The 27,002-nt window shown below is 31.7% G+C and overlaps 1 protein-coding gene across 5 annotated transcripts in view; it reads right to left on the minus strand.

Moving 5' to 3' along the window:
- LOC145248226 (monocarboxylate transporter 12-B-like) overlaps window positions 1-27,002 on the minus strand; it is an 88,463-nt gene that overhangs the window by 47,480 nt on the left and 13,981 nt on the right. For 2 of the 5 annotated variants that reach the window (XM_080110102.1, XM_080110101.1), the window contains exons 2-3: window positions 15,839-15,981; window positions 3,267-3,507 (exon numbers count right to left, since the gene is read on the minus strand). In XM_080110102.1, coding sequence (XP_079966228.1) covers window positions 3,267-3,462 — 196 coding nt within the window. In that variant the 5' untranslated portion in view covers window positions 3,463-3,507; window positions 15,839-15,981. Of the gene's footprint in view, window positions 1-3,266; window positions 3,508-9,718; window positions 9,942-15,635; window positions 15,809-15,838; window positions 15,982-27,002 lie in introns of those variants that run through there. The other 3 variants (XM_080110105.1, XM_080110103.1, XM_080110104.1) reach the window with 3 other exon arrangements.

Consider the following 27,002-nt stretch of genomic DNA (forward strand, 5'->3'; position numbering starts at 1 on the left):
GATTTCACATGAATGGATAGTCCGGTGAAGGGTAAAAAATCCAAGAATGGTAAAATCCAAAACGGTCGAATTAAAAATTTCCAATCCAATGGGTAAATTCCAAATGGTCCAAAATGATCCAAAAGGCAGAGTTCCTTGGAAAAAATCGCAAATGGAATGAATTCCAAATCATTAAAAGAAAAAGCACTGGAGAGAATATTTAAAACATGTCTGTCAAGGCTGGAGGAATCAAGTAAATACTTTTATATGCAAAATCCGATCCCTCATTTTGCTAATTCCTGCCCTCTGATGAGAAGGAGAGTATTTCTTCGAAACTCCGCGGATTAAGGACTATCCACTTATCTTGTGCTTCCTTTTTTAAAATTAAATATGTTTTTAATTCTTTTTCAAGATGTCTTTTAACATGTTTTATTAATCATTAGTTCATATATGTATATATATATATATATATATATATATATATATATATAAAATTTTAGTCATTGAATGAATTTAAAAGTTCATGACTTGAAATGTTTGAATTTAAAATCAAGAGATTTTTATTATTCTATGTAAGACAAAGAATACATTTGAAATAATCATAAAAATCTCTTGATTTGACATTCAAAAATTTCACGCCATAAATTTTTAAATTCATTGAATGACTAAAATTTGACTTATTTGCTCTATCTTGTATATCGAGCAATTCTTATTTAGGTGGGATAGTACTTATAGAATATTACTGCCAGTAATATTTTGTAAAACTTATAATCACAGGTTTCCATACCAGTTGATTGTTAGATAATTTTATTCGAGAGAGATAGATAGATAGACAGATAGATATATAGTAGCCCCTCTCTACATACGAGCTGCTCTAGTTACGAAAAAATTCGAGATATGAGATGTCTTCGGAGCAAAAATCTTGCCTTACACACAAGTGATAATCCAAGTAACGATTTTCCAGATGCTACCGCTAACAGAGAAAAAGAAAATGAAGAAAAGTAAAAACTGATAATGTTAAAAAAAAAAAACAAAAAAAAAAAAACAGGGAAAACATTAAAATTAATGCAGTAAAAAAAATTTAGTTTAAGTTCATTTAAGGTTAACTTTAATTTGAAGCGTATATAAAGACATATCATAAACTTGCTTCCTCACTCTTTCCCTCATTTGTCAACCTCCACGCATTCACCTCCGTTAGCCGCCATCTTCCTCCATTGTAAATGCTCATAATAAACTTGCAGTTTTTTTCCTTAATTTCATCATATTTATCTGTTTTTATGTTTAATTACTATTTGAACATGTCTTTAGTAAATAGCAATCAGGAAGATGTGTTTTATAGTTAATTAGATTACCCGTGACCCGCTGGGTCAGCATGTTATATTAGCTATGGAATTAATGTATGAGCGTGACACTTGTGATGTAAAGAAAATAGTTTTTTGTGACATAACAAACATTTCCATGAAAGTATATTAAAATGAAAAAAGAATATAGATAGATTCCTATGAGTTGTTCTGTTTATAATTGTTTATTTTTTCAAAAATAACAATAAAACTTACAGCCATTGAATTATAAATGGTTGGCCATACTTATAGATAAATGTGCATTGAACAGATACGATAACACTTAAAGTTAAATTCAAATTTTCATATATCTTAATTTAAAAACGAAAAAAAAACAAAAACAATTGGGACACTGAAACGTACACAGTAAAACAATATGTTTTATTGTCGAGTTGATTATTTGTTTGTAATACATTTTAAAAAAAACATATTTTCGGGGTTATTTATTTATGTCGGTAGTGTAGAAGAAAATAATAATTTCTAAATAATAACATTAATATTTCAGTGCGCAAGTCACATTCTGCAAAAGTAGCGATTTGTGTTTATTAGTTTACGCTGTTATGGGTTTATGTTTATGTATGCATGCGCAACCAGAAGTCGTAAACCGGATGTGGGTTACAACACCCGTTACAAGGTCATTTGAGTTTTATAATTATATAGATTAGCTTCATCTTGGATGATTTGGGGAGCTGGGAATAGATTAATTGGTTTTCAGTTAATTTCTTGTGGGAAAATTCGTTCGAGATACAAGCTTAATCTGGGAACGAAAGGGCCACTATATATATATATATATATATATATATATATATATATATATATATATATATATTATGTTGGGACAATTAATCGGAATCAGAATCGGGAATCGGAAAAAGCAACAAATTTGAGGGTATCAGAATCGGTATTAAAAAAATCGGTGCCTATTTTCTGATGCCAAAATGATGTATTAATTGTCTTTTTTTATTTTATTTTGTTTAAAGCAAAATCTTCCATTGCTGGTAATAATGATAAAATAAATATTTATTGATTTTAAAATACCAATAAAGCTAAAATCTCTAGATCATCCTTCTCAAATGTAATTGTACACTTTGGAAAATATCTGCATATTTAACATGTATTTTTTTTACAGAAATCGGGGAAAATAGCAACTCTATAGTTAAATATTTAAAGATTTATAAATAATCGGAATCAGAAATTGTATCGGAATCAGGAATTTAGTACAGAATCAATCGGGAAAAATATTGGAACCGTCCGATCACTAATATATATATATTAGTAAGTTATAAAATATATATGGCGATTAAGCTACACTGACTGTTCCGCGTTTAATCGCCATATATATTTTATAACTTACGAACTAGCTCTACCTACGTATTGAGCACTGTTGAAGTAAATACTTAAAGTTTAAGCATAAATTTATACTTTCGTATATTAATTTATGTGAATAAATGAAGTATTTATATATATATTAGATTGGTCAAGAGTTTAGCATTCATAAAATAACATATAGATTCGTTTTTAATAGGCATATATATTCAACATTTGTTTATTCATACATTTTGGTGGTCACATTTATTCATTCCATATGGTTTTGAAGAAACCTTTTGTTTGTCATGAATATGTCTGGTGTCTCTGTCATGTCTATCTTGTATCTATTTCCTATTTATTCTTTTATTTATTTGAAGCTTTTGTAAAATACTGTATCTTCTATTTCAACGTACATTTTTGTCATTATATTTATGACAACCATTTTTTTTTTTATTGCAGTTTTCACAGCTGCACGCGTATATCCAAATAAAATTATTCTAAAACACTATTCATGCAGTTGTTAGTTCTCTCACGCATCAGGAGTCTAAAGGAATCACACTAATAGACAAAAAAAATAAGTGTAAAAGCCAGGCAACAGGCTATATTCTCAGAGTTGATGTGTGCAATGACATAACTCACCTATGACTACATGTGTGAGGGCACTGCCAAGAACGACCAACCAACCCCAGCCTCCATCCGGAGCAGTTATTGTATATTGAGGCTGACGATATACAACTTGTTTCTTTGTCGTCAACCGCTCAACCTCCTCTGATGGTGGCAACTCTGTGTCTGAAATGTTTTCACCGTTACTTGATATTTTAGCAGTTTGGGTCATTTTTCTTTGGTCTTCTTCCGTTCAAATATGCATTAAGGTCGAATGCTTAAAAAGAAAAAAGTAAGTCAAGTTTAATTAATAATACTTGTTTGCAATAAGTAACATTAAACATAAAAAAAATGGTCATTGTACAGTAAGCAGAAGGCCAAAGTTGTTTGGGATAATGGATCGCCATAATACCACATTTACTCTATAAATATATAATCTCTATAATTACTCTATATTTACTTATAAATCCTCAAATATTTTAAAGTGAATTCTATTTTCCAAAATAAAATGAAAGATGGAGAAACAGACAAATTACACCTGCCCCCAAAATGAACAAAAATAACATTTTTTAAAAAGTAAAAAAAAAAAAAAAAAAAAAGAAAAAAAAAAAAAAGAAAAGATGAGAGGCATTTTACTAAGAGTACTGAGTTGAGAGCCATTCTTGCCATAGAAAATGTCCCAAGCAAAACTTGGTAGCATTAATCCAATCAGAGTAGTTTTGAATTGTAAAGAATTCTATGCAAAGAATGGTAGTATTAATCCAGTCAGGCCCAGCAATGGTCCTTTTCTCATGTCAAGACGAAAACCTATGACTGAAAAATTCACAGATTCTCTATATTTTATTCAGCGATTCTGGTTCAACAGATGAAAAGCTATGACTGAAAAATTTAAAGAAACCCAGTATATTTGATAAAGCAATTCTGATATCCAATTGGTTCATTCTTATCACCTTTGATTATAAATAAAATCATTAAAATTTTTGTGATCATACCAGAGTTCTACCAAAAATATTGTAACACCTTCCTAACCTACAATACTGAATTTTGAGAGGAGATTTGGACACTCCAATCACAAAAATCACAGAAAAAGAAGAAATAAGACATATGTCCAGCTCAAGGGAGGTAACTTCATAAAAAAAACAACCCTTTTCCCCCCTTGGAATTGCACCCCTACTTGCATTATGTTTAAAAAAAAAACAAAAATATGTGCAGGTATCAATCCTCTGTTTTGTAAAACATTTTTTTACTAATCTTAACGATTAGTATAGATATCCCGCAAAATTGAGTCATAAGAAAGCCTTAAAAAAAAAAATTTCTTAGTGACTTCTGAAGATTGAACTTTCTTTATGATCTACAGACCCACTCTCAAACCCACCGTTCGAATTCTTGTAATGCAGAGTCAACCCTCTTTTCCTTAGTAGAGAAAAAGAAGCACGGTTTCAACACCCGAAGAAGGTCGCAGGTTGCAGCGACCGAAACGTTGTGCTAATAACCCCCAAGATGATAATAATAGTCCGATTAATCAACATAACACAAGCACAGAATCACCTTATTATATGAATATGTCGTTTATTCAAAAGATTAATGTTAGCCATTTGCCCAACACAGTTATGCCAAAAATATTGTAACACCTTCCCAACTTGTTTGTCAAATAATTTCAAAACACCGAAAACAAGAAAGTCAATCTCTAAGTAGGAGTGGGAAGTAAACAGAAGAGTTAAAAATGTTACTTTAGATAAAAAAAAGTAAAGGAGATAATTTTCAGTTTTTTTTAAATTTGTTTTGAAATGAAGAAAAGTCTTTATTGGTAAACAACTTTTGATTGAAAAAAAAAAACAAAGTAAAAAAATAAATGTATGATTCTGATTTTTTTTTTTTAGATAAGGATAAATAATTAGTGTTATTTGAACTACTGTTCTCATCTTGAATGGTATTCATAAAATATTTCAGCCGATGTGACCTCTGACCTTCTTCAGGTGTATCTTATTAAACTCTGGCATCTGCACAGTTTTTTTTAAATAAAACCCTTTATTTAATTTACATGGATAGCATGCTATCATTTTGTCAGCCATGACCTAGTAGAAGTCTTAAGCAATTCGCAATTCTATTCTTCATACTGCACTCACTGAGGATTGAACCTTCAATCCCCTAAAGAGTGTAATTTACAACTGAGTTTTATCTAGTTCTTTATCTGTTATGCTATAATCCAGTATGAATTTTGTGAGCCTTAAACCTTTTCTTGTTTTTAAACGTACAAACTTACTAATTATCACAATTAATTGCAACATATCATATATTTATACATACATATATATATATATATATATATATATATATATATATATATATATATACACTGAAGACTGAAGGATCAGTCGAAAATTATGTACCTGTAAAAAAAGTTTTTACATTTGTTTTTCATAATATTATTTTGTATTCCTGCACATCACCAATTGAAAACGAATAAAGAAAAGTTATAAGCTTTTATACTTTTCGTATTCTTTTTTATACATTTTCATATATATATATATATATATATATATATATATATATATAAACTACTTCATTTACTCACATAAAATTAATATATGAAAGTATAAATTTATGCGTAAACTTTAAGTATTTACTTCAAAAGTGCTCAATACATAGGTAGAGCTAGTTAGTAAGTTATAAAATATATATGGCGATTAATCTACACTGAATATTCTGCATTTCATCCACTCTAGGACTATTCAGGCTTTTTTGTTTTGAGAAGGCATTTTTATGGAAAATTTTAATAATACAAAATATAAGTTTTTTTTTTTTTTTCCAAACAAAAAAAGTTCAAACTCCTTTGCTCCTAAAATTAAATTCACATATATAATTATTTTTTTCCTTTCTTTTTTTTACTAGCCTGGGTGCCCGGCGTTGCCCGGGTGTTTGGAGGTGTGTGTTGCGCAAAAAAAACAAAAAAAACATGACGTCTTTGCCGTTGCGTCCATCGCCAAACCAGAAGTGACAAAGGTTTAAATTAAGGCTAGACAATCGAAATGAGGGGATGACTTTCGAAAATATTGGCGCAAAATGCAACCCCTCCTTGTAGAAAAGTGCCCAGTTAAGAGTGAAGGAATTAACGTTTTTGATATTTGTTGTCTGAAGGGTCGAGCTTCAAAACGATACTGATCTTGTGCAAATCCGTCGGCTCTGTCGAAAGTTTAAGGCAAACATACATAGATACATATATACATACAGTTAAACAGAAAAGTGAGATTTATATTATAGATTACACTGTACATCACTAAAAAAAAGTACCAGACATCTTTGATCAATTTTATATGCACAATGGCATGGAAAGTATATTTCTGGCCTTCTTTTTGTTGTCAGATACAATATTTTTTTTTAATTTTCATTTTCGAGAATTTTAATGAAGTGATTGATGAACATGGCGAGAGATTCCATCAGCATATTTCACTGACGGAGAAACATTTAAAAACAAAATGGAACCCTGGCATGTTGAGAGATTACTGCTGAAATATAAAAAATAAAATTGAATGACACTCGACACAAGAGGTTTATAAGAACAATTGTTGTTTAAACTGACAATTCTTTGTTTTTCATTCATAAACAATACTAATAAAATGTGATTTATAGTACATAAAAACGGTGATGAAATCTAGAGAAAGAAATGTCAGATTTAGTACCAGGGTACTTTTTTTTTTTTTTTTTTTACACCAAAACAGGTTTTATGTGGGATGTGCTTTTTTTTTTAAACCTGAAATTTGTTGCACAGTGTTATTAGTATTGAAGCAAACCAGACACATATAGTTTAATTTTTGATAATATATTTTATAATTTATACAAATACTAACCCAACAAGTCATGGATGGTTTATTTTATCTCACGTGAATTCGGTGGGTTGGGCATTTTAGACTAAAATGACAACGAAAAATATAATTTATTCATTGATGATTACATTTTTTTTGTAAGCATAGATGAACAAAATGGATGGGAAATATGTTTATTTTATTTTATTTTTTTGACTTGTCTGTTTAACTGTATGTATATATGTATCTATGTATGTTTGCCTTAAACTTTTTACATAGCCGATGGATTTGCATGAAATTGGTATCGTGTGGAAGCTTGACCCTTTGGACGACAATTTATAAATATTTTACAATTTTTAAAAAGGGATTTGGGTACTTGTACAGAATAGACCTCCAATAATTAAATGAAGCTTCACATGTTTTTACAACAAATTCCATACACACAGACAATAAATTGGTCGATATAAATGAAAAAAAAAAGCAAAAAAAAAAAACCCACCCAACTTTTCTCCTTCTTCTTCTTCTATTTCAGCAATATCGCTTCCTACTACATCTTCGACTTCTTTTTTTCTAATATTTTGTAAATATGCCTAATTTCAATTTGCAGTCTTCTTTCTTCACGCAGAAAAAATCATTAAGCTTAACCACAATTCCAAGGAGCAGCAGAACTTTGTCCTCCAAGACCTTTAACATTTTGTTATCTTTTTCCTTTCAGCTTTGTTTAACCCGGCATCATCGGGGACACTAGGTGTGTATACAATGGGCAGATGATATCAACGCAACATGCTGGGTGTCCATGGCTGAAGACCACAGCCGCTGGAGAAGAGTTGCAGAGGTACGCTCCATGAGGAGTGAAGAAAGACCAGCAGTAGAAGGAGAGGAGAGAACAACAGAGCTCTCACTATCAGACATGACAATTGCAACAGAGCCTGTCGAATCAAGATAGGCTTGCACAATCACTTGGACTCATTTTTAAAAATCTGCTTGGAAGTTAAAACGTAAACGCACTTTGTGTAACAAAAATCTGTTTGAAAATTTGAAAGTTTTACAAATCTATAAATACACTCTACATAAAAATCAATCTTGGTTATGAATAAATAATATAACTCGTTTTTATTATTATTTTTAATAAAAACATCAATCCAAACTTTAATTAAAATTGTGTAGATATTTAAAAATAACCCACTGTTGTTTACAGAGGGGACGTGTGTGCGAAGGTGAAGGTAAACCGGTGTCACCCAATATGTGTCTTTTTTTTTTCTTTGCTTTTTCGAATTGAACTCGGTTGGCATCCATATTCCATACTTTGTCTGCTTACTTTTTTTCCAGATTTGTGATTAGTAGCCATCTACAGATCAAGAACATCACCTCGCCCTTCTTTCCTTCTATTTCTGTAACACCACTTCCTACTATTTCTTTGCCTTCATCTTTTTATATTTCATAGACGTTGCAAGCTTGTCTGTGCTTTATCATTATTTTCATGGCAAATGTTTGTCTGATCACCAATCTATGGTTCCCCCCTGGTCTGACACAAAAAACATGCGTTTATCTGAAACCAATATCAATAATTTCCCCACTCTTTATCTGTGCCTAACCTAAATGTACATTCTTAGAACTGCACGCCTGTGGAACTCTATTCCAACTGACTATAATATAATGAAGAAGTACCAAGAAGTTTCAGGAGAATAAGTGGATTTTCGCAAATTGATATTTTTATTAACATTAATAATAAAAATGATTTATTCAAGACTAAGACTTATATCTATTTACAAAACTTTAATAAATGGATGTTGTGCAGAGATGGTATCACAAAAATTAAAACATTTCGTAAGTATATAAACATACTCTGTGTCACAAAAATCCGTTCAGAATTTTAAGTTTTGTAAATATATAAATGCACTCTACATAAAAATCAATCTTGGTTACGAATACATGAAATAACTTGTTTTTATTATTATTATTTTTTAATAAAAATATTAATCCAAACTTTAATTAAAATTGTGTAGATATTTAAAAATAAGGCACTGTTGTGATGTGTGTGCGAAGGTCAAGATAAACTGGTGCCTGGAATGTTGAACATAAGGAATTACATTGCTTAATAATCGGAAAATTTAAATGCGATATTCATTTTCAGCATGACCGAAATCTATAAACGTCAACATTTTAAAGAAAAATGTTAAGGTGGAAACCAAGTAAAAATTTACCAATCACACAAATTGACCAAATAGTTTTTTCTTTTAAGTAAGAAATTCAAATTTTATGAAGCGAGGACAGTCTGTTTAGTTCCGCCATATTTAATAAAAGGGGACAGCTAAACTCGAACTACTGAAATTTTTAAATCAACATTACTATTAATCGCTAAAAATTGTAAAAAAAAAAAAAATTATTTTCTCCTCTCTCTTAGTAGTCATCCACAGACAGACTGCTTGCTTCGCTGTATTACAGCTCTTCAGTGTGGCTAGACTGTTATCCATCCAGAACCAGAGTTCGTACCTAAACTATCTGATCAATTTACGTGATAATTGGAATATGACATTGTTGTTTTGCCACGGGGTACGTACATCATAAACATTTTTCTGTTTTTTTTTTTTTTTTTTTTTTTTTTTTTTAGATTAAGTTGGATTTTGGATGAGGACCAAATAAACAAACCTTCTAAATATTTAAATAAAATTTTACATCACTTACTTGAATATTGAAGTTTAAAAAGGACTAAAAAAAAAATAGGCTTAATGTTTTTCTTTTTTTCTCATTGTTCTTGGGAAAGTGCTTTAAACCGTCGTCATGATGTCTGTCAACGTTGAATTTTCATATTTGTTTATGAAAAGGCCAGATTCGTTCAACATGGTGACGAACAATCAGCCTTCGCACGCTTTGCACGATTGAAGATGATAATAAACGGAATAATAGTAATCACAATAAGCGAAGGTCATCTGCACGGTTTTCAAGGGAGGTCACTCTATTTGGCTAAACGAAAACGCATCTAAATAAACTTAATCACAGCTTCAATTATCAATACTAACTAAACTGGAAACTATATTACTACAAGCATGTGTGTGTGTGTGTGTGTATATATATATATATATATATATATATATATATATATATATATATATATATATATATATATATATATATATATATATATATATTAACGTCAATTATCAGCCAGCCAGCTACATTGAAAACAAACAAACAAAAAATGAATATCCGTATAAAATGAATAGCGGTTTATAAATAAAATCGATGGCATCTCTCTAATTATGCACTTATTTCCTGACTTAAGAGGATTATCATTTATTTGCCTTACAGTGACGTTTTAATTCGTCTCTACCTAAAGTATTAATAAATGGGGTAGTGAGCAGAAGAAGATAGGTCAAATCTAAGAGAAGTACTACTGTTTTTTATTTACTTATTTTTCTTTACTTGGGAGTCACCACTTATCAAGGCCCAAAAACCACTCAAGGATAATCGTTGTAGTGTAGTAATCGTTAACGGTGTAAATTGTGTAGAATTTGATTACTTATGAGGACGGCTCAACAAAAACTTGTTTACATTGGATTTGAAGGTTTACCATGTTGTATTCAACTGGGAAGCATGCGAGCGGAACAGTGTTTCACAGGCGGGCAGTTCTAGAAAAGAAGTTTTGTTCATGGAATCTGCATTTACATTTAGGCACAGTTAGAGAGTGGGGGGAAATCGTACATAGTGGTTGTAGCTAGTCAAGTGTTTTTTTGTGAAAGTTTGGCAAGGAGGAATCGTAGATTGGAGTTCAGTGAAAATAACGATAGAGCAGAGACAGTCTGGCAACGTCTCTTCTGCAAGAAAGAGGTTGCAGCTTAAACGTAATTTATGGATGCTAAAATAATATGGGGTTTATTTAGAAGTAAACATATTGTGTGTGTTAAGATAGAGCCGATAGATCGATTTAAAAAAAAATATATCGTTTTAAACAAGAACAATATTATGTCAGAATTGTCATGTCGAAAATAGTAATATATCCAAAAATTACGAAAAGTCATTGAATAGATCAACTGCTTTTGTGTTTTTAGTAAAAAAAAAAAAGAAAGTCTATTGCTATAGTCTATAGTATAGAAACAGTGTGTCAGCCATCAAAGTGGTGAAAAGGGAAATTAGTACGTCCCCTGTATTTACAATCTTCAAGGTATTCACATATAGGAAAAATACAATTTCTCTCCCAAATTTCTGTAAAAATTACTTTTAACAATGAATAATTTTCTACTTAATGAATTTTTGTAATTTTTGGATACATTACTATTTTCGACATGACAATTGAGTAAGTACTGTTGCTTTTGCTTAAAACCGCATCATTTTTTTTTTAAATCGATCTGTCGAATTTATTTTATTAAACACCAAACATATAAAAAAACAAAACAAAAAGCAACTAAATTTGCAGAAAAAAAAAATCTTTACAATGTACGTACCTGTCACGGGAAAAGAATGTTAAATTCTAGAAATTACGTGAATGTATCAAGTATCTTTTTAATATATATTTAGAAAATCATGTTATTACGAATTTTGGTGATTTTAATGGTAGATTGCAATCATGACAAGGCTGACTTTAATTTCAATAGTTCGAATTGAGTTGTCTTCCCTTATAAAACATGGTAGATCAAACCCCTTCATTTTGCTTCCTCATAAAATTTGATTTTCTTAGTTAAAAAAAGAAACAACTACTTGTTCAATTTATGTGATTTTTGGAATATGCCATCTTTGTTCTGTGACAGGTATGTACATCGTAAAGATCTTTCTGCAAATTTATTTTTTTTTAAAAATAGGTTGAATTCTAAATAAGCACCCAAAATATGACATGATTAACAGAAATACAAATTTATAAAACTAGCACATATGTACTCCCTCGGGTTTTCGGGATTGTGTTGGGTTGTATCGATGGAGTTTTCAGGATCTGTGTTGATGTGAGAGTATGACAAACGACACCACCACTCCCCACTATTTTGATGGCCTTGTGTCTAATTTGTGTGAAATTAAAGTAATCATTACTTTATAAAAAACACCATCAATATTTTTTCTGATTCTGTACTAAATCACTGATTCCGATTCTGATTCCTTATAAATCTCTAACTATTTAACTATAAAATTGTTATTTTCCACGATTTCTGTAAAAAATGCATGTTAAATGTACAGATATTTTCCTAAACATAATATTACAATTGTGGAGGATGATCTGTAGATTTTAACTTTACTGGTATTTTAAAATCAATAAATGTTTATTATTTTATCATTATTACCAGCAATGGAAGATTTTGCATTTAACAAAATCAAATAAAAAAAAAGACAATCAAAATAATCGTTTTGGTATCGGAAAATAGGCACCAATTTTTCCGATTCCGATACCCCCAAATTGTCGATTTTTCTGATTCCATTTTCGATTAATCGTGCCAAAACTAAATTTAAGTTCTGTTTTGTTTTATCTGTGCATATAATTGAAAGTGCAGTATCTAATATGATAATACATTTCATCTTTCTATCCTCTGTCACAGGAGGAGAAATTGTTCGAAACTGAGGCAATATTATTTTTGCACCAATCGATAGGATCCCGTTTTGATAACTGGATTTTCTCCACATTAAAAATCGATGTGGTGTCCAAATTTCCCCTGGATTTTTTTTTTTTTTGGTTGGTTGTTTTTGTTTTACGGCATATCAACCCTTTTCGGGTTATTTAATGCCGAATCCAAAGATTTTGAAGAAAAAAATTTTTAATACAATATATTTGTTGTTTTCACGTCGGTTTTTATTTAACCCATAGTTGGGACCCTAACAGGTACTACCACTCCGGGTCAGAGTGGACCTGGAAGCAATGGTAATAAAAAGGGTGGCTCCACACTCCCCAAAGCCCACACACTGGGGCCTCACCACTGGATATAGTTTAAGGTCATATCCAGGACCCCCATCAAGGTACTTTTACCCTCTGCAGGGGGCAGTTGGCGTATTCTAATGCCCCACTGACAGGGCCAATTTCCCCTGGATGGGGAGGTAAATAAATAGGTGTATTGTATTAATTTGTATATGTTTATTTTAATAAACATGTAAACGAAAATGTTTATAATTTGTTTACACTGAAAATAGTAAAAGAATTTCAATCTCTTAAATCCTTGAAAAAATGTAAGTTTATTTAATTGAATGCAGCAAGAACACGCCTAGATTTTATATGCAAAGTGTGGGAACTGTTCTGATGGTACACTAAATGTTTTCAGCCTTCATTCATTGAAGGAGTAATCCTTAAACGAACTGCAATTAAGTTAGTACGGACACAGAAAGTAATTAATCTTTTGGTTCCCCGACAAAAGGAGGGTGGACTTGTTAATTCACGCTTGTCCGTTTGTCTGTTTGCACTTTTCTCAATAACTATGTGTTGGAATCTTTGAAATTTTGCACAAACATTAAACATGATATGAGTAAAAATGTAACAACGGATTTTCCGGGAAAACTCCGGTTGCTCCCCCAAAGGGATGCCTTTCAGGTTAAAATGGTTAAAATTGACACTTTTGTGCTTATTAAAAAAAAAACTGATGCCTTGGATTTTTATAAAACTTTCCGAAAGTTGTAACTAACTGATTTCTATATAATTTTGTTTGTCTATACTTCGCGATAACTCGTGAGTGTGCCCCAGGGGCTCTTTTAGAGCTAATAAAAACACTCCATTTTGGGGACTATTTTACCGTATTTGTCCAAAATTTTCTGTTTATGTCTACTTAGGAGTTTTGCATGGTACTGAACTCAAATTTAAATATGTTAAGGCCTTGAGGACTTTTGGGGCTAAATGGGGGGGGTAAATAATGGACTTAGTCATTTCTTTTTTTGCATGGTGCAGAACTCAAATTTACATATGTTAAGGCCTAAAACTGTTTGTTCATTTTCACCAGCATTTGACGTCCCCTGGGAACTTTTGGGGCTAAATGAGGGACAGGGGGCAATTGCTGAACTTAGCCATTTTTTTATGCCTCGTTCACTGTGCACTCACGGGGGATCATGCATGCTTCATTTGTCTTTGTAATATTGTCCAAGGTGTAAGGAGGATCAATGAGTATTTCACTCTTTCATATTTTATTTTTTTGAAATTGGTGAAGTCACCCGTTTTTCAATCAAATCGATTTATTGACTACCAAAGTGCACCGGGAAGGAGCTTCACATGTGTCCTCCTAGTGACTTAGTCCACAATATGCTGTAGGCGACATTGTCCTTTAGAAAACCTATTGTTGGTTTTATAAAATTATTTCTATAAATATTGAATAAAAGTTTAAAATCCCAAACTCCAGTATCACACTTCAATTGTGCTTTAAACAGAAACATTCATTTCACACGTGCCCCTGTCGTATCAAATAACCTACTGCTGATTTTATATGCCGGGCCTTTCTGCTTGTGCGGTAATAAAACGTCTCAAATGCTTTTGTGATGGTAGGCCTCAGTCAAAATCGGCTGTTCCTTCTTTTATCGGATTTTTTCAATTCTCTATACTTATTGAAGACATTCTGATACAAAACTTAAGAACACTGCCAGGCAGATAAAGCACATTTTTATGAGATTAAAAAAAAAAAAAAAAATTGGCCCAGTCGTTTAAGAGTCCATAGGGAACAAACTCACACACGCACACCCAAAATTCCTTTTATATAATAGATTAGTTTTCAATATAATAGACTAGCGAGGGGTACCCGGCGTTGCCCGGGTGTTTGCAAGTGTGTGTGGTTTTGGGTAAATCAAAACTCCGGGGGGGGGGGGGGGGGGTTAAAATTAAAAAAAAATGTTTTGGTAGGTAAGTATGAGGATCGAACCGGAACCCTTGAGGCAAAATTATAAATTAAAGTGTGAAAAAAAGCGTGCGATGTTAACCATTCACCACTGCGACATACCAATGGAAACGCGTTTGAATTTATTTAATTACTTAGATTTGGCAGGTGCACGTTTTAATAGCTTAATGAGGTCAGCTGTTGACTGCGGAGTAGCATTTCATTTACTCCAGAACGCGGAGGTAGGGGGAAACCGGAAAATGCCTCCAGAATTAATTATAGGAAAAGGCTTAATCCACATGCGGCGAGCGAAAACTGTTGAATATTTATCTTCCCGGAGTCGAGCAAATTAAATAGACAGGCGAGCTCCGTTGACAACTCTGAGATATTACGATTTACATGTGATATAAAAAGTTTTAAAAAGTTGTTAGGTGAGCGACCGCTTCTCTGAAAAAAGCCTTTTGTAGACATACAGAAAAGGCGAACACACATACAAACATACATACATTTTCGCTTTTATATTTATAGATTAATTTCCTCACATGAAAAACTGATATTGCATATTTTATGAATGGGAGTGTCAGCATATCATAATTTGCAAGTTTATGACTGAAGACAAATTTGTCACATGTGTAGCAAGTCCAACGTAAACAAATTTTTGATGAGCCATCCTCTTAAGTAATCCAATTTACCAAATTTCCACTACTAGCGATCACTACGATATTGTTCCATTGACTACTGTACACTCATTAACCCTTATCCTCGAGTGGTCTCCGAACCTTGATAAGTGGTGACTCCTTTGTAAAAAAAAAAGTAATGGAAGAAATGAGTATACTCACAGTTGAGTGGATGCAAATTTCATCTATCAGTTGTCGTCTGATATTATTTGAGTTTGTGTTTCACAACTATAATGAATAGAAGTCATATATTTCCACCCTCATTTACACAGATTCAAATTCATCTCTACGTAACAACTCACATAACAGAAGTAAAAAGGAGGAGGTAACTCCACCTGAAACAAAAAGAAAACGAGTTAGCTCACCTTGATTGTAGCTCTATTGTCTTAACAGTGTGTAAGTTTGGCCTTGTAAGAATGAAAGGAGCTGGGAACACATACTTTAATTAATTTTCTTCCAAATAACATTTGTTTAGTCTTCCCATGAAAAACTGACGTGGCCTGCAAGTCTGGGAAAAATGGACAAGAATTAATATTGATTAATTTTCAGCTGTAATATTCATCAAATATTGTTTTTTTTTATAAGAAAAAAGAAAAGAAAAAAAGGAGAGAATTGGACGTTGATCTTTTTGTGTGATTCTACATAATTTGAACTAAAAAAAGCTGACTTTTACCAATTTAAATGTTTGAAAATGTGTAGACAATTAATGATAATCCTTGGTGTTCAATGGGAGAGTATAAGTACATATTTTTCAGAGAGTAACAATCATTTCTTCTAAATATGATTGTTTTGTCAGTGTCAGGTTGGACAGAATAAATGTAAGAAATTACAAAATCAGATGAAAGTGATTGTTTGTTTCTGGAAACATGCATCAGTTATCAGCAGAATTTGAAATCATACTAGAATTATATGCAGCAGCCCTATTTATAGTGCTATGATGTCCAACTCTATAGCCTTGAGCTCCTGGAGGGGCATAGGCCATCTACAAGAAAGGAGTTATTTTTTTCGGGATGAGAGTACTGGCCCCACATCCAACCTTCCCAGAAGGTACATACAGTGCCTAGCCTTCTCAAATGGTCACCTATCTGGTACTGGGTGTGTCAATGTGATTGCGTCATACTTTACTTTATCATATATATATATATATATATATATATATATATATATATAACTACTTAATTTACTCACATAAAATTAATATACGAAAGTATAGATTTATGCTTAAACTTTAAGTATTTACTTCAAAAGTGCTCAATACGTAGGTAGAGCTAGTTAGTAATTTATAAAATATGGCGATTAAGCTACACTGAATATTCCGCGTTTCATCCACTCTAGGACTCCTCAGGCTTATGCACGAATTCTGTGGCTGTTTATCGTTTTTATATGCTCCTCTTATATAGATAGATAGATAAATTTTTTTAAAAATCTAATTTTTAAGTTGTGTGTTATTGTTGAATTAAACTAAATAAACATGGTTTCATTGATTTTAAAAAACAAAATCGGTTTATTATTTTAATTGTAAACAATCAGAAAACATATAAAAATGAAAACATTCAAAGCCAAGCAATGCAGATTATAATTTTTTCCAGTTATAGTATAAACCTATTTGTTATGTAGAAAATGTTAATCATGATGTATGTAATAATGGGCGTATTTTAAAGAGAATACAATCAATTACTGCAGTTATGAATTTATGAAACAAAATTTAAAAACAAATGAAAAATGATGGACATGCACCAAAGTCCTCAAGACTTCTGTGTCAGCGTCTTAGTCAGGCCTACCTGGCGTGAAAAAGGGTTTTGTCCAAGGGCTACAAAAAGACGATGCTTGAGGCATTCAGCAAGTAACTGCCAAGGCTGCTCTGGTAGCATGTTGGGTCATATTGACAGAATTGTTCGAAATCATGTTGAGTTGTATTGCTGAAGTTGTTCGAGATTGTGTTAGGTTGTGTCGATGGAATTCTGGGTCATATCGAAGGAATTGTTTGCATCATGTCGGGTTGCGTCAATGGAGTCGTTTGAGCTCATACCGGATAGTGTCAACAGAACTGTCCGAGACTGTGCCGGTCATGTTGATGGAAGTGTTTGGTACTGTGTCAGGTTGCATTGATGGTATTGTTTGTGTTGAGTCATGTAGATAGAAATTGTATTTGTTGTTCAGTTGACTTGACAATTCTCAAAATTGTATTGCCACATGTACTAACAATATATATATATATATATATATATATATATATATATATATATATTTGGGAGGGGAGGTCGTCTCTCTTTCCTCGTGAAGTTACATAATTAAGTTTACATATTTTAAAGAGGCAACAATCAATTAATATAATTATGAATTTACGAAATAAACAAAAAATAATCAAATAAACAAACTTTTAAGACAAAAGAAAAATAATTTTTGAATATAAAAACAAACGAAAAGTAAAAACCTATTAATTAATTTTGTGTTATAAAACTTGTTAAAACGAAACAAAAAAAATGTAAAACTAATTAAAAAAAAATATATAATCAAACTTATTCTACTGTCGCTTACACTTGCCCTGAAATTCTTATATCTGAAATTAAACTTTAATTCAATATCGCTATTGCTGGTGATCACTCTCTTTCTTTTTTCTGTTTTAGAGTTTTATTGCACTCAAATAACTTTCTGACATAAAAAAAATCTTTGAAAACTGAAGTTTTAGCAGAATTTAAAAGCAAAAACTAATTGTTGAAAAAAAAAAAAAAAAAATGCTGTCAACAAATAAATGTTGGTTTCTGAATTTTTTAGATGAGTATTGACTATTCGTATTATTTGGACTACTGTTCTCATTGCGAGTGTCATTTTCACAACGTTTCAGTCGATGTAACCTCCGACCTTCTTCAGGTGTATCTTTTTGAACTCAGGAATGTTTTTGTCAAGCTCAGGAATTTGGATGGCATCTCGAATGGAACCCTATATTTCCTTCACGAGGGTAGCATGTTCTTGTTCCATCAGCCATGAATACGTCACGCAGACAGTTTTAGTATGAATTTTAGGAGCGTTAAACCAATTAAATCCATTCCAAACGGAGGTAAATAGTATGTAACTATTGCCAAATTTTGTGTGTTCTGCCTTATTTTTAACATAACTGAGTTACTTCCCTTGTCACACCTCCCCAAAGAAATATAGCACAGATAAAGATCGATAGTACGATAAAGATCGAAAACTCATGATTTTTAAATAATGGAGTAATATTTAAGTACTAAATTGCTTTAGTTGAAATTGACACAAAAAGTCAGTAATTTAGTTTTAGAAAATTTCTTTTATTTTCAATTCTATGGTATTTTAAATGTAGAATAAAAAACTTTTTTAATTATAAAAATAATTTTTAAAAATTATTAATATTCATTGAAAAAGTATTATAGTGTGTGTGTGTGTGTGTGTGTGTGTGTGTGTGTGTGTGTGTGTGTATCTGACACTTCTCAACCTATATACTCAACAGATTTTTGATTTACGGTTTAAAATTTGGTATATAGAGTATTCAGACACGTGGAACACTTTTTAATCTGTTTCCAACCAGAAAAAAGGTCTGCTAAGAGTCAAAATTGAAAAATTGGTACGTGGGAGTCGTTGTATTTTTATCTGTCAACTGTTTCACGAATGTGCATGCGTGAATCATTCACATGACAGATTACTTATGTTAAGAATAAGTAGGTTTGAAAACACTTTTTAAAGATCATCTCAGGCTGGTCTAATAGTTATCCTACCTGACTCACTACCTTTAGCCTTTGGTTTTGATTTCAGCAAAAGTATTTTTTTTTTCTTACAAGGAGCGAACTGTTTAGAAAGAACTAATACTCGCATGCACATGTCTCAGTTTCTTTTCTTTTTATCTTTTAATTTCATTTTTGTTTTAAAGGAATTTAATATTACAGTTAATATCTACGGTGTTTACAGTATAATATTAATGCATATTTAATGTTCATACAATGCCAGGTGGTCTGCTAATGACAACAGCTGGAACACTAGAGGAGAAACAAAATCTATTTGTTTGATGTAAGATTCGAATCTACGATAATATAAAATATTGAGAACAAAGAAAAACACTTTCTTCACAGGCCACCGATTATAGGAAAACATTTTTTTTCTTTTAAACCTACTTATTACGTTTGTGAATTTTTGAGATATGAATAGATAATTGCCATTATTTGGACTACTGTTCTCACCTTGAATGTTGTTCTCACAATGTTGTAGCCAATGTAAACTGCAGCTTTCTTTAGGTGTATTTTTTTTTTTTTTTTTTTTTTTTTACAAGGTGGTCACCGCTTATCAAGGCCCGGAAGCCACTCAGGGATAAGGGTTATTGTAAGTACAGTACGTTAGTGTGGATATTTAGAGTGTCTACTTAAGGGGGCGGTTCGTCAGGAATTTGTTTACGTTGGACTTGAAGACATCCAAGTTGTAGTCAGGAGGGAAGCAGGCAGACGGAACAGAGTTCCACAGGCGTGCAGTTCTAAGAAAGAAGCTTTGTTCATGGAATCTACGTTTTGATTTAGGCATAGATAAAGAGTGGGAAAAGTTTTGTTGAACTCGGGAATCATTCTGTTGAACTGGTGCTACCAGATCAGGCTGTCTGAAGATATTGGCTTCCTGAGATGAAATGTACCTAACATTGGTGCTTTTTTTTGTATTTCCTTTTGCAAAACTTAATTATGTTCTGCAAAACCAACTTCACAAAACTTAATTATGTTCTGCAAAACCAACTTCACAAAACTTAATTATGTTCTGCAAAAGACTGTCACTTAGAACAGAATTTTACCTCGATTGTCCCTACAAAAAAAAAAAAACAACAAAAAAACAAAGGCTGGAGGTTAATCGGCCAAAACGTTTTGCAAGTAACACTTAAGTTGAGAAAAGTAATCTGAATAATTCAACTTATCAATCCTCAGCTTAAAAATCTCCTCAATGTAAAGTTTGTTTTTTTAAATAATGCGGTAATATTTAAGTACTTGATTACTTTTAGTTGAAATTAACACAAAAAGTCAGTAGATACAACTGTTTTTTTTTTAATCGATTTTATCATTTTTAGTAATTTCATAATTATAGTGTAATTTCACCAAATATTGAATCTGTTAATTATATACACGTAAACAACATCCAGACATTATTAACCATCTCTGCTTGACACCAGGCGAAATTGGCTATCATCGGCATTTGTTGTTATAATTCACCAATGAAGAAAAAAATAAAAACAATGTGTATGCTCACAGAAAAAGGCTTGAGTTGGTTGAAATATTTGATTTATTATATTAATTTTGTTTATTGACAAAAACATCATTTAGCATAGGATTTAGTTATAGAAAATGATTTCTTTTATTTTCAATTCTATGATATTTTAAATGTATGAAAAAAATTTTGTAATTATAAAAAATAATTTTTTAAAATTATTAATATTCATTGAAAAAGTATTATAGTGTGTGTGCGTGTGTGCCTGCTTTGAATTTTATATATGAAGTACACGTCTATGCCAGGAGTGAATAAAACTAATATATATATATATATATATATATATATATATATATATATATATATATATATAAGTAAGAATGTGTGTGTCTGTGAGGATACTTCTCAACCTATATACTCAATGGATTTTTGATTTACGGTCTTAAAATTTGGTATATAGGGCGTTCAGGCATGTGAAAACTTTTTAATCCATTTTCATCCAGGAAAAAAAAGGGCTGCTAAGAATCAAAATTGAAAAATTGGTATGTGGGAGTCATTGTATTGTTATCTGTCAACTGTTTCACGAATGTGCATGCGTGAATCATTCACATGACAGAGTATTTATGTTAAGAATAAGTAGGGTTTGAAAATACTTTTCAAAGATCATGTCAAGCTGGTCTTATAGTTATCATACTTGACTCACGGCCTTTACATTTTGGTTTTGATTTCAGCTAAAGAATTTTTTTTACTTACGAGAAATGAACTGTTAAGAAAAAACTAATACTCACATGCACATGTCTCAGTTTCTTTTCTTTTTTCTACAAGCGTGTTTCACCTTTTCATCGGAGTGAAACACACTTGTAGCTATTGGCTGGTTTTGTTGTCAGAATAATTATTAATAGGATATATATCATTTTATTTAGGTATAAATAATATACGCAATATAAAATACACAATACATGAATTGTAATTTTGGTTTTGGAGCCATGAGTAACCCCAGTAGATTATGGATGGATGGCAAATGTAGGTTAAACCCGTGGGTATATAATCAGCTTTAAGATTAAAAATATACTTTCAATTCTTAATTTGTTAAACAAGCTATCACTGCCTTTTCTGTATCTGATTAATTAAATTAATTAATAAATCATAGACGCTTTTTAGTATTTACCAAAGTTGAAACATCAAACGGCCTTAGTTGTCTCCCTTTAACTGTTATAAGTACCTACAGCGACCTTTGTTTCCCATAATTTTCAACTAAGTTTTCGAAAATTAATAATGAGATGGATTATCTCCCTTCATAGCTAGGATTTCCCAATTATCAATAATCACAATAGATTAGAATGAAAGAGAATACTAGAATATTAAATAATAAAAAATAGAATGGGATCCTTAACCTTGAATGATGTATGCGGATTAAATAAATATAAGGTTGGTTGGTTGGTTGTTTTTGCTTTACGGATATAGTTTAAGGTCATATCCAGGACCCCCATTGAGGGACTTTTACCCTCTGCAGGGAGGCAGTTGGCATATTCTAATGCCCCACCGACAGGGCCATAAATATAAGGTAATATCAGTCTTGATTTTCCTATTTAATATAATATTAACCTAAAACTGGTCTTAAATCTAAGTAATAAGATAGCCGATATTTTTGTAAACATTGAAGCCAGCATAGGGCGAATATGGAACTAACATATCTGTAACGTTTTAGCTAGGTTGTTTCTGGCCATATTATTAATATAAAAATAAAATTCCAAAATAAAATTTTTTTAAAATTAATTATGTGAAACAAAGTAATATAGAAATCTAATTTAAGAATTCAACGAATAGTATTATTAAAAGATATTAAATGGCTACAGGTTTTTGTGATAACTTCTTATGACAGGTTTTTAAATAATGATATGAAAATTAGGTGATATATTAATATTTAAATAAGCTCTTGACAAAAATGCGCCCAGGATAAATGTTTTTGCCTGCTTCATTTCCTTTAAGGGAAATTTCTTCACATAATGTTCTATTGTGAAAGTGTTTTTTATTCAAGAAGTCTGAAGAAAGGCTGGCTATGTGAAAATTTTCAAACGCCAGAATGCTTGAAATTGTCCAATCGGTCTTGAAACAATTGTAACTTACAATGAAATACACTTTTTGTTGCTATCAATTCCTTTTTTGAAGTCTTGGCTTTGTTAATACAGTATATGAATGCTCAATTATGAAATATGATAATTTTGTAGCTTACATTTTAAGTCACCTCTTTTTGGCATAAAATTCATTGGTATATGAAAAATTACTGAATTATACGAACCCAGTAAAATTCAGTATATTACAAACAAGTCTCTCTCTCTCTCTCTATATATATATATATATATATATATATATATATATATATATATATATATATATATATAAGGTAAAATTAAAAGCCAAGAACAATGCGAGATTTTTTTTTATATAGAGTAAAATTAAATGAAAACAAAAGAAATAAATTTCTTTTTTTTGTTGTTTGTTTTTTCTTTTTCACACAAATTTTAACTCTAAACAACAGTAAATTTTTTTTTCTTTCTGTTGTATTCAATGGTGTTATAAATCTCAATATATTTCAGACCTATTAGTCCTTTTTCAAGAGAAGACAGCGGAAGAGTGTTCAAAATTGGAAAAGCAGCTGTAGCAGCTGACAGCGGAAGAGTGTTCAAAATTGGAAAAGCAGCTGTAGATATTGTTCTGCCGTTTGTGCATATTATATTTGCATGAAATATCTTTATTTTTAATCCTATTAATGTCAAAATCAGACGGGAAAAAATGAGTTCATTTTATTTATATAGAGAAGATAGAAGATATACTAGCGGGGGTACCCGGCGTTGCCCGAGTGTTTGTTTCCGGGACGGGGGGGGGGGGAGTTTTAAAAAATGTTATGGTAGGTAAGTAGGAAGGATCAAACCCGGAGTCATGAGTAAAAGTAGGAAAATAAAGTGTGAAAAAAAAACAAAAAAACATCTGCAACGTTAACAGTTCGGCCACCAAGAAAAGTCCATTCCAGTTGTTTAGGAAAAAAACAAAAACAAAAAAAAAACGACTACGGTAGGTCGGCGCGAACGTGAAAATATAATGTGAATTGTCCAGCACGCTAACCACTACGCCACAGAGCACTGCAGCTTAGTTTAGTGATTTTAAATAACTTCACATGAAAGAACTACGAAGCCAAACCGGTGTTCTCTTCTCAACTGTTCCTTGTGAACGATCCCCAAACGGTGTTAAGTGGTGGCAGGGGGAGGAGGAATTTTTTAGAGAGAAAATATTTTACAACTTCCATTGATCTTAACCGGTTTTGGCCGTGACTTCTCAGCAGAAAAAGTATAGAAATCTAAGATTATCGAGGAATTTGAGAAATAATAAGCCTATAACACACCTCAGATATTGTTCTGCCGTTTGTGCATATTATATTTGCATGAAATATCTTTATTTTTAATCCTATTAATGTCAAAATCAGACGGGAAAAAATGAGTTCATTTTATTTATATAGAGATAAGCCAGTAAAAATAGCTGTTAAGGAGTCCAAATTGAAAAAAAATTTAATCTTGGCAAGCGTAAATCGACTTAAAGTGCTGTTGTAGGCATGCACACATATACATTTATACATTAAAGTTGGTTTATTTTTTAACTATTTCTAATCAATCTAACAATAGCTTTAATGCTAATGCTGGAATGCTAAATGTTTTGGTTTCGATTTTAGCTGATGGCACCTAAGTCATATTTCTTTTACTTTTGAAATCACTACTATATATTGGGTACAATATAATAATCAATAGAGAATCGGTTCTTTTATAATAAATACAAAGTATAAATTAAAATATCATATTTAACAGTATTTTATGACCAGGCAACACTGAGTGGCCTGCTAGTCTAAAATAGAAACAAAAAAGAACATAAATATCAAATAAAAAATTCTTATTACAGTAAAAATATTTTATCAAATATTTTTCATCCATTTTTCATTAAAAAAAAAAACAAGGAAGAATAAACATTTTCCCTTCAAAATAAACCATACATCAAAAATGCACAATGATTGGATGTGAAAAATGTTTAACAATTATTTCAAGTATGTTTGTCGGCTGAAAAGGGATTGCTAAAAATATTAGAACATTTGTTTTGAATTTTATTTTTGACATACTTTTAATCTAGAATATAAATCTCACCAGTCTGTTTAAATGTATGTATGTATGTATGTATGTATGCCTAAAACTTTCGACAGAGGCGACGGATTTTCACGAGATCGGTATCGTTTTGAAGCTCAACCCTTTGGACAACAAATATCGAAAAATTGGCTAAAAACATTAATTCCTTCAACCTAAATATGGCACTTTTCTACATGGAGGGGTCGCTTTTTTTCACCGATATTTTAGAAAGTCATACCCTCTTTTCAATTGATTAGACTTAATTTAAACCTTTGCCACTTCCGGTTTGGTGATGGGTGCAACAGCAAAGATATCACGTTTTTTGTTCTTTGTTCACATTCTTTTCCTCCTTCGCGGTGCGGGTTCGAGCCTGCCTGCCTACTACCACTTTTTTTTTTTTTTGCTCAACACACATCTCCAAACACACGGGCGACGCCAGGTGCCCAGGCTAATTTCAAATAATGAGTTTCAAAAATAGTTAAAAAATTTCTGACATCAATAAGGACATCGATGTCAAATTTGCAGATGTTTTTTTTTCTTTTACTCTCTTTCGCCCCAAACAAGATATACTGCCACTTGGAAGGTAAGGGGCAACTATTTGGGATTATATCTAATAGGGGATTGTGGGGAGTTAAGCAGAGAGATGTCTGTTTACATTACATTTAAACTTCTGCAGGTTACTATTGCCAGGGAAGCAGGAAACAAGAATGGAATTCCAAAGTCTAGCAATCCAATGAAAGAAACAATTATAGTAGAAAGCTTTCTTGTATCTAAGGTTCTCAACTGTGAAAGGGTTGATTTTTGCTGCTTGTCGTGTTAGTCAAAGGGTGCATGCGTCGAGAGGGCACAAAATGCTGTAAGGTCATCAGAGCACATTCCATTAAAATACTTGTAAAACACATGCAGGGATGCAACATTGCGATAATGGGATAGGGATTGGAGCTGAACCGAGAGTGAATAACATATCAGATTTTAGACTCATTTTTGGATCCTGTACAAGAGGAAGAGATGTGACAATAATACACCATGCATGGGTGAATTGTGGCTTTATAAAGATATAGGATTCTCTCTGGTGGGAGTAATTTTCTAGCATGATAGAGGGAGCCCACCTTCAGCCTAACCAATGTTACTAATGTATAATTTGACTTTGAGATTAAACTTGTAACTGTGATGCCAGAACACACATACAAACAATTTTACTTCATATATAGAAAATGATTATGGGTGTTACAATGTTGTTTTTCTTTGTATAGACACAAAGCATTCATTATTTTGACATTTAGTTTCACATAACATGAAAATAAGGTTCAATCCAACATTAAAACATAAATATTGCAAACATTTTGTGCTATCATAGTCTATTAGATAAAGAGCAAACGTATGTGTATGTGTTCATATGTCTGCTAAAAACGTATGTGTATGTGTTCATATGTCTGCTAAAAACGTATGTGTATGTGTTCATATGTCTGTTAAAAACAGGCACGAATATGGTACCATTAAAAAACGATCTCTCGGGCACATAATATCAAAAAACTGGGGAAAAATCGTCACTTATTAGCAGAAATTACTTGTGTAGAAACGTTGTTTTGTTTGAATGGAGGGTCGGATAAAACCTTGCTTTCGACACTGTCATTTCGTTCTTTTGTTTTAAAAAGCTAAATGGGATAACATCTGTGTCTTCATCGTCCCATCAATAACGCATTCATTTACTTAAGTGATGTGCGGCCAGCACGCAGCATTTTTTTTTTTTTGCTTACAAAATTTTGCTTTCAGTTTCACTTCTGGCTGATGGTACCCAAGTTCTGTTTTTTTTTTTGTTCCGATCAGGCAACAGTGTCCACCTGCTCCCCATTCTGCATCCATTCTCACAATTTTTTTTTTAAAAATTAAAATATCATATTTAAGTGGATTTTACGACCAAGCAATGCACCCCTACTCCCCTCTGTCACAATTTTTGTTTTTACAATCAGGCAATGCTGGGCGCCCACCCCTTCCCACTAGTCTATATATATATAAAAGCGAAAATGTGTGTATGTATGTATATATATATGTATGTGTGTTTGTATGTCTCGCAAAAACTTTCAACACGGGCCACGGATTTTCGGCAGATAGGTATCATTTTAAAGCTCCAACCTCTGCCCGACAAATATTGAAAAATTGGCCAAAAAAA

This window comes from Euprymna scolopes, chromosome 26 (assembly GCF_053919585.1).
Source record: "Euprymna scolopes isolate OS-2025 chromosome 26, ASM5391958v1, whole genome shotgun sequence".
NCBI lineage: Eukaryota > Metazoa > Mollusca > Cephalopoda > Sepiida > Sepiolidae > Euprymna > Euprymna scolopes.